The 13,142-nt window shown below is 35.3% G+C and overlaps 2 protein-coding genes across 3 annotated transcripts in view; one reads left to right on the top strand and one right to left on the bottom strand.

Annotated features, from left to right (window-relative positions):
* On the bottom strand, window positions 1–12,821 carry Ndufaf7 (NADH:ubiquinone oxidoreductase complex assembly factor 7). Its single transcript, XM_005336544.4, has 10 exons — window positions 12,670–12,821; window positions 12,186–12,349; window positions 10,654–10,734; window positions 9,645–9,755; window positions 6,369–6,582; window positions 5,450–5,508; window positions 4,789–4,899; window positions 2,116–2,259; window positions 853–1,026; window positions 1–389 (listed from the first exon to the last, which is right to left on the bottom strand). The coding sequence occupies exons 1-10, from the start codon at window positions 12,722–12,724 to the stop codon at window positions 174–176; spliced, it is 1,329 nt and encodes a 442-aa protein (XP_005336601.1). The 5' UTR covers window positions 12,725–12,821; the 3' UTR covers window positions 1–173.
* The window catches only part of Cebpz (CCAAT enhancer binding protein zeta), a 19,618-nt gene continuing 19,292 nt past the window's right edge, over window positions 12,817–13,142 (top strand). For both annotated transcript variants that reach the window (XM_005336545.4, XM_078029378.1), the window contains exon 1: window positions 12,817–13,021. In XM_005336545.4, the coding sequence (XP_005336602.1) occupies window positions 12,866–13,021 (156 nt within the window). In that variant the 5' untranslated portion in view covers window positions 12,817–12,865. The remainder of the gene's footprint in view (window positions 13,022–13,142) is intronic.

Here is a 13,142-nt window from a genome sequence, read left to right on the forward strand (position 1 = left end):
TCCATTCCAACCCAAAAGATCTGTAATTTTGTTTATTATTTAGGTTATTTTCATTGGCTGTGAAGAGATAAAATACTCCAAAATCATCTGTTTACCTTTAATGTATGAAATATATTCCCTTTACTTTGATTTCTTAGGCCAATTGAGGGGTATAAAAGGTCCAAACTGAAATATCACCGCCAAGTAAGTTCATCAAACCCAGCTACAGGAGATGCAGAGGGTCTTGACTGCTGTGCATTCATCTGATGACTTCTACCATGAAGTCTCTGATGAGGTAGCAAGGCAAAAAAGTTAAATCTTTCTCCCATCTTCTTAGGATTCATTAACATATCATATCCCTGAAGTAATTGCTGTCTCATTGATGGGTCATCTGATTTATCTAAAAGAACCTGAAAAGAAAAAATTTCTTAGCATAAGTAACCAGAAGAAGAATTCCTAAGTAGGTGAAACAATACTGATTCTTAAATGTTCCAGTGCTCAAAATGTGATTTCTAATTACCTAAAAATCACAGGGTGCTTATTAAAAAGTTTATTAAAAGTTATTAAAAGTTTCTCTGACCCAAATTTATGGATTTGTGCTCTTAACAAACATCCCCTGGTGATTTGCTGTGTGGTTTTCTTACACAGGAACCCTATTTAGAAGCCTTAACTCTACCCCATATGGAAACTTACCAGGCTGTTCCACCCTCCATCTGTCTGGTTATACTAAATTCTACAAAACCGAAAGACTGGAATACCTATGGAGCTGCATAATTACAAAAATATTAAAGCCAAATGAACCTAAGTAAAATAATTTTTGAAGTACTATGAAATTAATAAATTTAATGATAATAAAATAAAATAAACCATTACCTTCAACCGGACATCAATACCCATATTTTTCAAAAATGTTTGTTGTTCTATTGGACCCAAAGAGGCTACTTTTTCTTCTGCCATTCTGCGCAAATAATGGAAGTCCACATCAGCTGTAAGGTCTGCTGTTCCAGGTGCAGTTAAGACATCATGGAGCCTGTGGCCACAAAACCCCTTGAACATAAAGAAATAAGTTTCTGCCTTTTTATAGCTATCAAAATCAAGACTTTAAAACACTATTATATTTGCACATTTTATATAGCATCTGTTGAAAAGGAAAATATGGTCTAAATTTGTTTTTTAGACATGCAATAGTGCACTTTCTTCAAATGAGATGTAAGCATGGAAAACCCAACATAATGAGCAAAGTTGGAATGTAAAGATGCTGCTCTTAACATAAAGTTATTTAACATTTTCATAAATACTTCTCATGAAACAGATGATCTCATTAATTTATCTAGATTAATTCAGGTTATCAGAACGTAGACAGTGTTATGAAGTGTGTCTATCAACCATGCACACCTGAAATCACCTGAACATGTTTATTAGTCTCCATTCAGACCTGATTAATCAGAATTTTGGACTTGAGGATAAAGATCAGCATTTTTAGCAAACTTCAGGTTATTTGTATATAAAATAATAAAGTTAGAAATTAAGAACCACAGATGTAGGAAATGACTAATAACATCAAGTTATGTATGTTTTGATTAAAGAATATACAACAAAATTGAAACACTGAAAAATAATGTTGGGGAAAGACATGTTAAAAATTCTGATAGAAAAAGTTTGATTATGTACCTAGATTAAATCTGAAAAGAAATGGCATTTTTTCAATGAAGGCAAGGCAGAAAAGTTTAAGAACTTACAGGAAATACTTCCATTTGTATTATTCAGATGCTTACTAGAATATATGCAAACAGGTTCTGCAACTAAAGAAATCAAGTAGTCTGTTCAATGGTTGGACAATGGGCTTAGGAGAAAGATCTAGGATTAAAGATGATTAAAACATGAGGACTGAGGTTGTAGCTCAGTGGTAGAGTGCTCACCTAGCATGTGTGAGGCACTCAGTTCAATCCTCAGCACCACATAAAAAATAAATAAAATAAAGGTATTATGTCCAACTACAACTAAAAAAAATATATTAAAAAAAGATAATTAAAACATGAATCATTAGTTCTAAACAATGTAAAAACCAAAGATCTTCCATGAGCTTCAAAGATAACCATGAAATTCCAATCAACCATGTTAATGAATTATACATACTCTGAAGGTATCTGTCTTTGTTCCATCATGACCATAATCAGCAATCAGTGCAGCACCTCCAGTTAATGAAATGCGTTGAGAAAGTTCCTGAATAATAACCCCAGCATCAGGACATACTTCAACATGATCCCTTGTTTCATCATGCTGGTGAGGGAATAGTTGGAACAATCAAAAAGAAATGTTTCCTTAAGGCTTTTCACATTATTCTACAATGAGCATTTCATAAGTGTTTATAATAAAAATAAACTCCTTCTCAATATGACTGTGTTCTCTACCTACACTAAACACTTCAAATGACGTCCTTTTTATTATATGGAACTGAAGCTTTAATGCTATCCACTAAGTTTACACACATTTTAATCTCCTTAATAAAAAGGGATATGCCCTTCCAACCCACCAAATGGCAAAGTACATTATCATTTTACTTACTGTAAAAGTACTTTCACGTCCTAATATATATAAACATACTCCACTGGGCTGAAAGCCAGAGAAAGAGATTTCTGTCTGCATGGAACAGTGCCTAGCATTAATAGGCACTCAAAAAATTGTGACAAAAGAACAAAAAATATAAACCCAATATAACAAAACAATTTTATTAAACAAGTATATTATGATGCCTTCTCTTGGGCAGAAAGTATCCCAATGATATGTACTATATCTAGAGATATCAGCTTGTAAACTAGTATCAGAATACCTGAGACCCTTAACCCAACATGTTCAACCATTGTCTAAAGGTCCACAAGAAGTGCTTACTAGCTTTAAAAACGAAGTGACTATTGTGGGGTGACATTAATAAATGACAAATACGCTTGTCAACTTTACTAATATATTTGAATTTTCACTGATACCTCAAATGAATGAAAATTTGGAGATTTTTTCATGGTAAAATCATACATTATCTTTTGCTCCCTCTCTCCTAAAAATGAGGTAATGACCTGCCCAGATGTAACAGGCATAACATGTGTACAGTCAAGACAGACTTAAGATTGAATCTCAGCTCCTCTAAGTGCTGATTGATACATAAATTATTTAACCTTCCTCAGTCTTTTTTCTCATTTTATGTATTATAGGTTTCTACTGAGGACTAAATAAAATAATAAATTATTTGGCTCCAAGTGTAACTAAATAAATTATTATAATGTTGCTATAAAAATCATGAAGCTAGCCTCTTCAGGCATCAGCTGACAAACCTCAGCTTACTGTGCTGTTTGAACCAACTTGGACTGCTCTTCAACAAGGCAAAAGACAGCACAACCATTCACCCCATTCAAGTGCAAAGAGAAAACTCTGCCTCATCCATAAATGCTAACCAAGTTAACTAAAAAGAATCACAACTCCCAGGGCCACAAGGATTCCTCTTTTTTTGGCAGGGGAGGAAGGCAGCAACACAGATTGAACTCAGCGACACTCACCCACTAAGTCACATCCCCAGCCCTATTTTTGCATTTTACTAAGAGACAGGGTCTCACTGAGTTGCTTAGCGCCTTGCTTTTGCTGAGGCTGGCTTTGAACTCAGAATCCTCTGTCTCAGCCTCCTGGCTGCTAGGTTTACAAGTGTGAGCCACCTCACTGCCAAGGTTCACTCTCGATAGCTTTATAAATATGTTTTTGTCATTCAAGTAAAATTAGGTAGAATATGAAATATAATGTGAAAATAGAAACCAGGTGTGGTGGCACATACCTATAATGCCTGCAACTCGCAACTTGGGAGGCTGACACAGGAAAATTGCAAATTCCAGGCCAGTCTCAGCAATTTAGCAAGACCCTGTCTCAAAATAAAACTAAAAAGTGCTGGAGATGTAGCTCAATGGTAGAGTGCCTCTGGACTTAATCCCCAGTAACCACCTAAAAAAGAGAATATTAAAAAATAGAAATGTTCACAAGTGTTTATATTTTAACTTACACTTGACAAAGAAATCTTAATTCATAGTTGTATGTTTAAAAGCAACTGTGCTTTTAAAACTGATAACTTCTGAGGTAGGAAATTCTTAGTTACTGTCCAGAAAATTAGTTTTTCTCCCCTTGGTGAAAAGGAATCATAAAGGTGTTCTGAAGCCTTAGACCTTCCCAAATGTAGGTATTTGGAGATCTTTAAAACACAACTCCAAGATAGATATGCTCTTCTAATTATTCCTTGAGGAGAATAGAATGCTGCAGTGAATCTTTTTGGCAGTCTACAATCAAATTTGAATTTGGTGGAAGCATGAAGGAAAAGCCACAGTACACCCAAAGATGGGGATTACAACAGAACTTACCCAACAGTTGCTTTGAAAGCTAAATAAGAAAATACAGAGTAATACATACAAAGAACTCAATAAATATGATCTGTTACGTTATTTTTCTGTGACCTATAATATACTGCTTTCACAGATATGGAACTCATCTTGTAGACCATATTGTCACCATTTGATAGTAAGGAAACAGGTACAGAGAAAGTGAGGGACTTGTGTGATTTAATGTGTAATTACTAGCTTTCTCTCTTACTAGTTGACATTAAGGTGACACACTTAAGAAATTGTTTTAACTTCTTCTCCTAACTCTAGATGCTCTGCACTTTCACTTTCAATAAAAAGCAATTGCTAGCAATTCACCCTGTGAAAAATTCTAAAACAGTAACTCAGAAGAATTTGAATAGCCAGCAATAAGAGAAAGAAGAAAAAACTATATTCTTACTTGTATGAAGGCTTCTGCAGGGGTGGCACAAGGAGCCAAAACAAACCTTAATTTATCAGAAACTTGTGGATCAATATCAATAAATACTTCTCTCCATCCTTGTGGTGTTTTCTAAACAAAGTAACACATAAGAATAAATTTTTGCAAGTTCTCAGAATGCTTTTCCCAAACTGTTAGCTTTCTCCTCATACCATAAATATAATACTGAGTATTTTCTATACAAAATTTTCTAAATGTATCATTTCTCAGAATTAAATAATTTTTTAATAATTATCCCAAGATAAGAGTTATAGTTAATATATCATTTTTGCTTTTTAATTATTCATGTTCATCAAAGTTCTAAATAAACAGTTAAAAATAACTTCAACAGCCAGTTGTGGTGGTAGGTACATGCCTGTAATCCTAGCAACCTGGCATGCTGAAGCAAAAGGATCACAAGTTGGAGGCCAGCCTGGGCAACTTAGTGAAATTCTGTCTTAAGATAAAAAATAAAAAGGACTGGGGATGTAGCTCAGTAGTAGAGCACACCTGGGTTCAATCCCCAGTACAAAAAAAAAAAAAGAATAACTTCAATAAGTAATGTCCATATGTAAATATTCATTCTTGCAACTCAAGATGTTTCATTATTTAATTATAAACATAAATTTTTTTCCATCAATACCTGAAATTTATGCACAGGAAGAACATCAAAAAATTCATGTGCAAGATAAAAGCTGTATCCTATTTAAAAACAAAACAAGAAAATTAATGATTCAGCATTTTGAGACAATTAATTGGTTTTAAACATTAACTGTAAAAAAGAAAATGCCTAATTCCTCAGTATTGGAGCCTGAGATACTTCTATACACATTACTATCAAAACTCTCTCCTGCTTTTCATGATAAATATACTTTATAAAATATAGAAAGGAATAATATTATATTCTCATTTTCCACATAACAAGGTCAGAGAACTTTCATACCTGAATTATCAGTTAAATCTACTCATCAAAAGGCCTAAAAGAAATTAAAACTCAAAAGTTGTTAGCAGGAAAAAATCTAAATCATACAATCAACTGACAAGACTGAATGGAGGAATGGCTTAGATTTCTTGCCCAAGATCCTATCACCTACACTTTAGGTTTGAGCTGAGATTCAAATTCCTGATTACTATCACGACACATTGCTTGTCTTTAGGAAGTAGGATTTTCAAAAGATTAACTCATTAAACTAAACCCATCTACTAATACTGCTTCCTTCAGACCTTGCTGTGTTGGGCTGTTTTATAATCAGTACTATTGTAACTACAAAGAAACACTAAAGAATACAATAGAGATTCACATTTTGGTTTTTGGTTGGTTTGGGGTTTATGATTTGTTTTGTTTTATAAGACTACATAAAATATACTGCTCCTTAATGTTAGAAAATTTTATCTTCCATTACAGTGCTCTTTTCTAGAGGGAAAAAAAAAAGATGTTCTCTATGGGTAATAGGTTTCGGCAGCAATTATATATAATATTGCTGTAAAAGGTTATGGTCAACTAACATTATTGTGAGGAGTTGTGATAAAAAATCTTTCATTATACAATGTAAAGTAATTACCTTTTGGAACATCCTGTAAATTTCGGTACCAGGAAATTGGAATCCCAGACTTAGAAACACCCTTCATATAAACTAGGGATTCAGCATTTCGCTCTAAGGGGATCTTCTCTTCAGTCAGTGTCAGTGCTTGAATCTCACTTAATTTTTGGCTCACCTCCACCAAGTGTATTGAAATGTCACAGTTTTTCAGCACAGATCCAAGTTGACTGAACACCTAAATACAGAGAGAAATAAATATTGGCAAGATATAATATGTAAGTAAATTTTAGGTTTTCTATCCACTTAATACAGTAATTCAGTCATGTCACAATATAAGTAATATGTTCCCTCAGAGAGATTTGTTTCTGGCCCAAGCCACCTTCCAGAAGTCTATAAGAATCACAACCTATTAGTTATTAAGAGTAATCTATACAAGATTTCTTAATGATAAATCATGATTAACAAATAAAAAGATTTGGCATCCAATAAAAACAATGTTTCAGATTATGAAATCTAAAAAAAAAAAAAAAACCTGTACGTCTATAAAATAATCTTGTCTTCAAGATGATTAAACTGTATTTTCTGAGACTCAAATCTGAATGCCAGTGCAACAGTATTTTTATTTGAATTTAAATTTGATGGGTTAATGGCTTACTACCTTTGAGATATGAATGTACAGACTGACTATTCATTTGAATGAGATGATTTTATCCAAAATATAATTTTGAGATGGAATTATACATGAAAAGACTTGCCAAGAGAAAAATATCTCAAAAGTAATATCAAAACTAAAATACAGGTAATATTTTGGCTATATTTTTTTTAACATTTCTTTAAATTCTTTGACTCTTAAAGAGTTCTTAAGACTTGATCTAGAGAAACATTCCTTATACATTTTAGGAGTGATGGACTTGATTTTTTAAAAATATTTTTAACAAATATTACTTAAAAACCTTATTAAAATATTTCATGTGCAAATGACTACCAACTTAAATAAAGCAGAACCCTGGAAATTAAAATCATCAATGTTATTCTATCCCACCCCCCAATTTGATATAATCAAAATTCTTGTCAGATGTTTATAAATCTTCTTTAAAAAACTCCTCTAATTTCTAATTCAATCAAAATTCATATAGCATCAAGAAATGTATAATTTATAACCAGGCATAGCAGTGCATGCCTCTAATCCCCGCAACTCAGGAGGCTATGGCAGGAGGATCACAAGTTCAAGGCCAGTCTCAGCAACTTAACACAGCCCTAAGCACCTCAGTGACACCCTGTGTAAAAATTTTAAAAAGGCTGGGGATGTGGCTCCGTGGTAAAAAGCAGCTCTGGATTCAATCGCCAGTATCAAAAAGGGGGGAAAAAAAAAAACAGAAATATAAATAGAAATTCATAATGAGTACATTGTATTTTTTTTAATGAATTGCCAGGTACAATGGATTCCAAAATAGTATGTTTAATTATTATTTGCCAGGTACAATAAACAGTAATGCTTCTTAAATGTTTGTATGAAGTACTACATAGAATAGAAGAATACCCACTTAAATAAGAATATCCACTTTAAAAGAAATGAGATATGACCTAGTCTCTAAAGCTCTTACATTTTCCTTGTACCCTTAGAAGTCACTACCATTCTGATTGTCCAATTCACCTCTTCCTGACTTTTCTTTATGAACATTACTATATTTGTATCATCAAATATATATTACTTACTGTTGACTGTTTTTGTATTTTATATAAATACAATCATGATATGAATTATTTTGCAGATTGTATTTTCGCTCAATATTTTATTTCATGTTCAATACTGCTACATTCTGATTTCATGCATTCTAACAGCACTTGGTGTTCTACTGGATGACTATATATAATTTGGCTTATTTCTCACTGTATGGGTTGTTTCTAATTTTTTGCTATTTCAAATTATGTTGCTATGATCTTTCACATATCTCCTGGTACACATACATACTAGATTCTCTAGGGTGTATGAATCGCAGTAAAACTGCTGGGTCATACAATACAAATAATTCTGGTCAGGCACCCGCCTGTAATCTGAGCTGCTCAGGAAGCTGAAACAAAAGGATCATGAGTTCAAAGCCAGTCTCAGTAACAGGGAAGAGCTAAACAACTCAGTGAGACCCTGCCTCTAAATAAAATACAAAATAGGAATGGGATGTGGTTCAGTGGTTGAGTGCTCCTAAATTCAATCCCTGGTACCCATCCCCAAAATAAATAAATAAATAAATTAATTAATTAATTAATAAATAAATAACTGATATTAGATAATATCCAATAGCTTCTCAAAGTGGTTGAACCAAATTATACTCTCATGCTCCACATAGCCCCATCCTAACTAACACTTGGTACTGCCAGACTTTCTAATATTCTTTATGGTTTTTTGGTACTGGGGTACTAAGCTATACCCCGAGTCCATTTTTATTTTGAGACAGGGTCTTCCTAAGTTTCTGAGGCTGGTCTCAAACAGGTAATCCTTCTGCCTCAGTCTCCTGAGCTGCTGGGATTATAGGTGTGGATCACCATACCTGGCTTCTAACCTGGTAAGGGTTACAGTGCTACATCACTAATTTTAATTTCCATTTTCCTAACTATCAGAGACTGAGCATCTTTTTATTAGTCATTTCAATATTCTCTTATAAAGTACCTTTTCACATCTCTAGCCTGATCTTTCTATTTAGTTATCTGTTATGTGCTTATTGATTTAAAGCAGTTCTTTATGTATTATAACTATTTTAGTTATATGTGTTAGAAATAACTTGTCCTATTTTGTCTTATCTCATCATTCTATAGAGTCTTTGAAAAAACAAGACATTCATAATTTCTTTAACAATAAGTTCTTAATTTTAATATAGTTGAAATTAAATTATTACTCTTTTCCTTTATGGCTTCTGGGCTTTTTTTTTTTTTGGTTTTGTGGTGCTGGGGGTCAAACCCAAGGCCTTGCATGTACTAGGTAAACACTCTACCACTGAACTATATCCCTAGCCCAGCCTCTGCTTTTTATATAATTTTTAAAAATCTTCCTTACTGAGAAGACAAATATACTCTCCCATAACGTCTTCAAACATTTCATAATTTTAGCTTTATATTCTCTCTACCATATTTTTTAAGCTTACAGATAATAAATAAAGATGATCCATTACATTTCTCTGACATTATTATATTTTAGCTGAGAAATATAAGATTAAGGAGGTAGGACTGCATGCTGAGGAATTCAAACATCATATTAAGAAAACTAATCTACATGTGACTTACACACTTTTTTTTATTACTTACCCTCAAAATATCTCCTGTGAGGGTACCCCGACCTGGGCCCAGTTCCACCAGCTGGAAAGCTGCACTTTTTCCAGCAGCGATCCATTCACTAATGAACCATATTCCTATTAGCTATGACATGGAAAAACATAAAGCATTATAAAGTATTAAAGAATATAAAACTCCTCATAAATAATGCACTTTATGCCAGAAAGCAAAATATTTCTTCTGTTATTTGATATATATATACACACACACATAAACACAGGAACTTCACCAAGGCTATCATAATATACACCATGTAGAAAGCTTATCAACAGGAGAAAGTAATATGACAGCCTTCACTGTAAAAGGCCCCATGAAACAAATAAGAGGATAACCACTTACAGAAAGATTCTCAAGATTTGAAAGTAGACAGACATGAAATGCCATTATGCCATTTCTTCATACTCACATGATTTTATAAATACATAATTCTTAGATATAATTAGTTTTTCAATACCTGTATTTACTTCCACTTGTGTATAATTTCTTATTTCTAAATCACCAAAGGTACTTTATGGAAATAAATGAACTAAAATTCTGTTTTAGTGGAAAGAAGATTTTTACTGTAACTATGGATAAATCATGATTGGGAGCTTTAGACCTCATCTTGAGTCTACTAATTCTTCAGTGTTCTTTATTACATTTTCTTTTTTTCCTGCTTCCATTCTAATATTTCCTCTGGTTCTCCTCTTCCAACCTCTTTACTTTCATCATCTTTCCTTCTCTTTGTCCCTCTCCTCTCTTCATTTCCTTTTCCACAGAGAAGTATAAACTTTTCAAATGTCTTCTCTACCATTTTCCTCTATTGCCTCCCTATTCCCTCTAAAAGTTTTTAAAACTTGATGAATCTCACACACACACACATACCAAAAAAAAAAAACTTGTAAAAAACTATTATCAACTAATACAACTTGATCTGCTGTGCTTTCCAATGTTTATTATATTAAATATTATAGTGTCTATTATAGATTACATTGGGTATTACCTCGCCAAAGATCTGACTTATTTCAGGTGAAGTAATGAAATCTCCTTTTTCTCCTAGCATGTCATGGTGTACGTAATATCCCTGAGTAAAAAGAGAAAATGGAGAAAAATTAATTTTCAATTAAGGCTTTTTAAAAACACTCCTTCGAAATCTTATATAATATGCAGCAAAGCAATTCAAAGTATCAAACAATTCAAGTGTCAAAGTTCTCTTTTGTAACTAGGCAAGATAAAGACAGTATACTATTTACCTAAATTTTACAAAGTAATAATGATTTTACAGAACTGACAAAAAACAATTACTCCTCAATTTTTCAGCCATGTAGTGTTCCATCTCTGTCCTCCCTACTTTTCCCCCCTCCCTGCTCTTACAGTCCACCAGAGTAAGACCCTGCCTACCCCTCCTGCCTCATAGTGTTTTTAAAAATGCACAAAATTTTAAATATACAGCATTGTAAAAATCAAGTTAAAAATAATTATCAAATGTTAAAAAATACATTTGTGATAAAATATATATACTTCTTTATTAGTTTATTAAGATACAAAAATCAAACCAAAGACTAAGTTTTTAAGTAGGAATGAGTACAATGGTATTTTGAAACAGCTGTGATCTATATAATATATCAGTGATTTCCACTAATAACAAAGTCACAGATATTGTGGGATGTTACTGGTTCTTCCTGTTCATAATTGAAGAAATATTAAACTGCTGTTAGAAGTTAATGAAAATGAAGGAGAAATTTTTTTTTCAGTTCAAGTTCACAAACTCCCCAGATTTCCATTCAAGGATCCTTAGGTTAAGAACCTCAACACTAAATTTTAGAGTTAGACCAAATCTTAATTTTGGAAATCTTTCTTTCTGTAAGTACACACTTTCCAGTTCCTTGTCTTTAATCACCATACACTGATGACAATCAAATTCACACATACACCCCTAAACTTTCACCTGAACTCTAGACTCCTATAGCCAATTGCCTACTTACTATCTCCACCTGGATGTCACTGCCAACACAGTATGTATAAGATGCAGCTCCTGATGTAGACCTTCTTCCCCAATGCTCCTTCAAACCTGATCAACTCTATCTTAACCTCAAATCACCACCATCACACAATAGCTGAAGAATCTAGGAATCAGTCTTGATTCCTTCCTTTTCTTCATCTTTCCATACTTAATCCATCAGCAGATCCTATGAGTCCAAGTTTTGTTTCTAAACCACTCACCTTTCACCTTTCACACTCATCTAAGCCGCCTATCTTGTAGCACTGCTCCCTGCCTTTAGAAAACCTCTGTATACTTGTGTCTCTCCACCAATTCCAACAGTAATTGGCCGAACCAATCCCAGAATTCTACAGGTATCACATTTAACCCAGCAAAATGTAAAAACGTCTAAAATAAAGAATTACAGGCTTCCACCAAATGGATTTGTAGAGCTGACAAGAAAATTCAGGTCAAAAAAAAATTATGGCAGTCCTTAAGAGGACTTTAGAACAGGAAAGACGGGGCCTCTGCATCCTCAGGAGTCAAACCCATACCTTGGCTGGGTTGGTCAACACCTCCTTCATATACTCGGCCACGGTGATGGGACCAGTAGATTTTATTTTGTACATAAGATGCCGCAGCATTGGGGTCACCCGGTTGTTTTCTGCCGGTTCATTCCCGGAACTGAAGTATTTCCCTCTCCAAATGCAAGGAATGACTGAAAAACACAGGTCAAGTAGGCCCCATTATAAGTCTCAGTATCTGTATGTGCAAGCAGCCTGACAGGTTTCAAGGCAGCTTCGCTAAATCCAGCCCTGAAAGCAGAATACCGTGCGCAGCGCGCCCAAAAGGCGCAGAGGAGGCACGCACTATGGCCACGATCTCACAGCCATTTAGCGTGTGGCGGGACTCCAGTCTCCGGCCCCGAGCGCCTTCTGGCTGGAGGTGAGCCCCTGAGCCCCAGGAGATCCCAAAGGAGCACCGGAGGCGCTCTAGTCGATTCCACTGGAGCCCGGATTCTGCGGAGCCGACGCTTACCAACGCGCGCGGCGTTCCACAGAGGCCGCACAGCGGACCTCACTGGGACCCACATGCTGACCGTCTCAAGCACCCATGCACCGCCCCGAGGGCGGGGATTGCGGTCGCTTCCGGGAGATGACACGCCCCCACGGGGAAGTACGTCACGTGACAAGCGGAAGTGGCCCGCAGATTGCGCGCGCGTGCTCCGCTAGGCATGGCGGCTGCTAAGGCGCCTTTGGAGTTCCACGCCAAGCGGCCCTGGGCTGGGCAAGAGGCGGTAGGCGATCCGGATGAGGAGGACGAAGATGATAGCGGTGAATCCGAGAATGGGTTCTCCCTGGAGGAAGTGTTACGGCTCGGAGGCACCAAGGTAACGGCCGGAGGCTTCCACGGAAGGGAGACCCGGGCGGGTGTCGGAGCAGTTCTGAGAGTATCAGGGCAGTGGTCCGCCGCTCCAGCCCTGCGGATCCAGATCAGAGCTGTAGAATGGG

Source organism: Ictidomys tridecemlineatus, chromosome 12 (genome assembly GCF_052094955.1).
Source record: "Ictidomys tridecemlineatus isolate mIctTri1 chromosome 12, mIctTri1.hap1, whole genome shotgun sequence".
Classification (NCBI taxonomy): Eukaryota; Metazoa; Chordata; class Mammalia; order Rodentia; family Sciuridae; genus Ictidomys; species Ictidomys tridecemlineatus.

Coding starts and splice junctions, on each gene's coding strand:
- Ndufaf7 (XM_005336544.4), bottom strand. CDS start 12,724: ATGTGGGTCCCAGTGAGGTCCGCTGTGCGGCCTCTGTGGAACGCCGCG. Junction 10,735..12,185: donor TGTTGACCAACCCAGCCAAG/GTATGGGTTTGA, acceptor CTTTTTACTCAG/GGATATTACGTACACCATGA. Junction 9,756..10,653: donor TAAGTCAGATCTTTGGCGAG/GTAATACCCAAT, acceptor TCCATGTCATAG/CTAATAGGAATATGGTTCAT.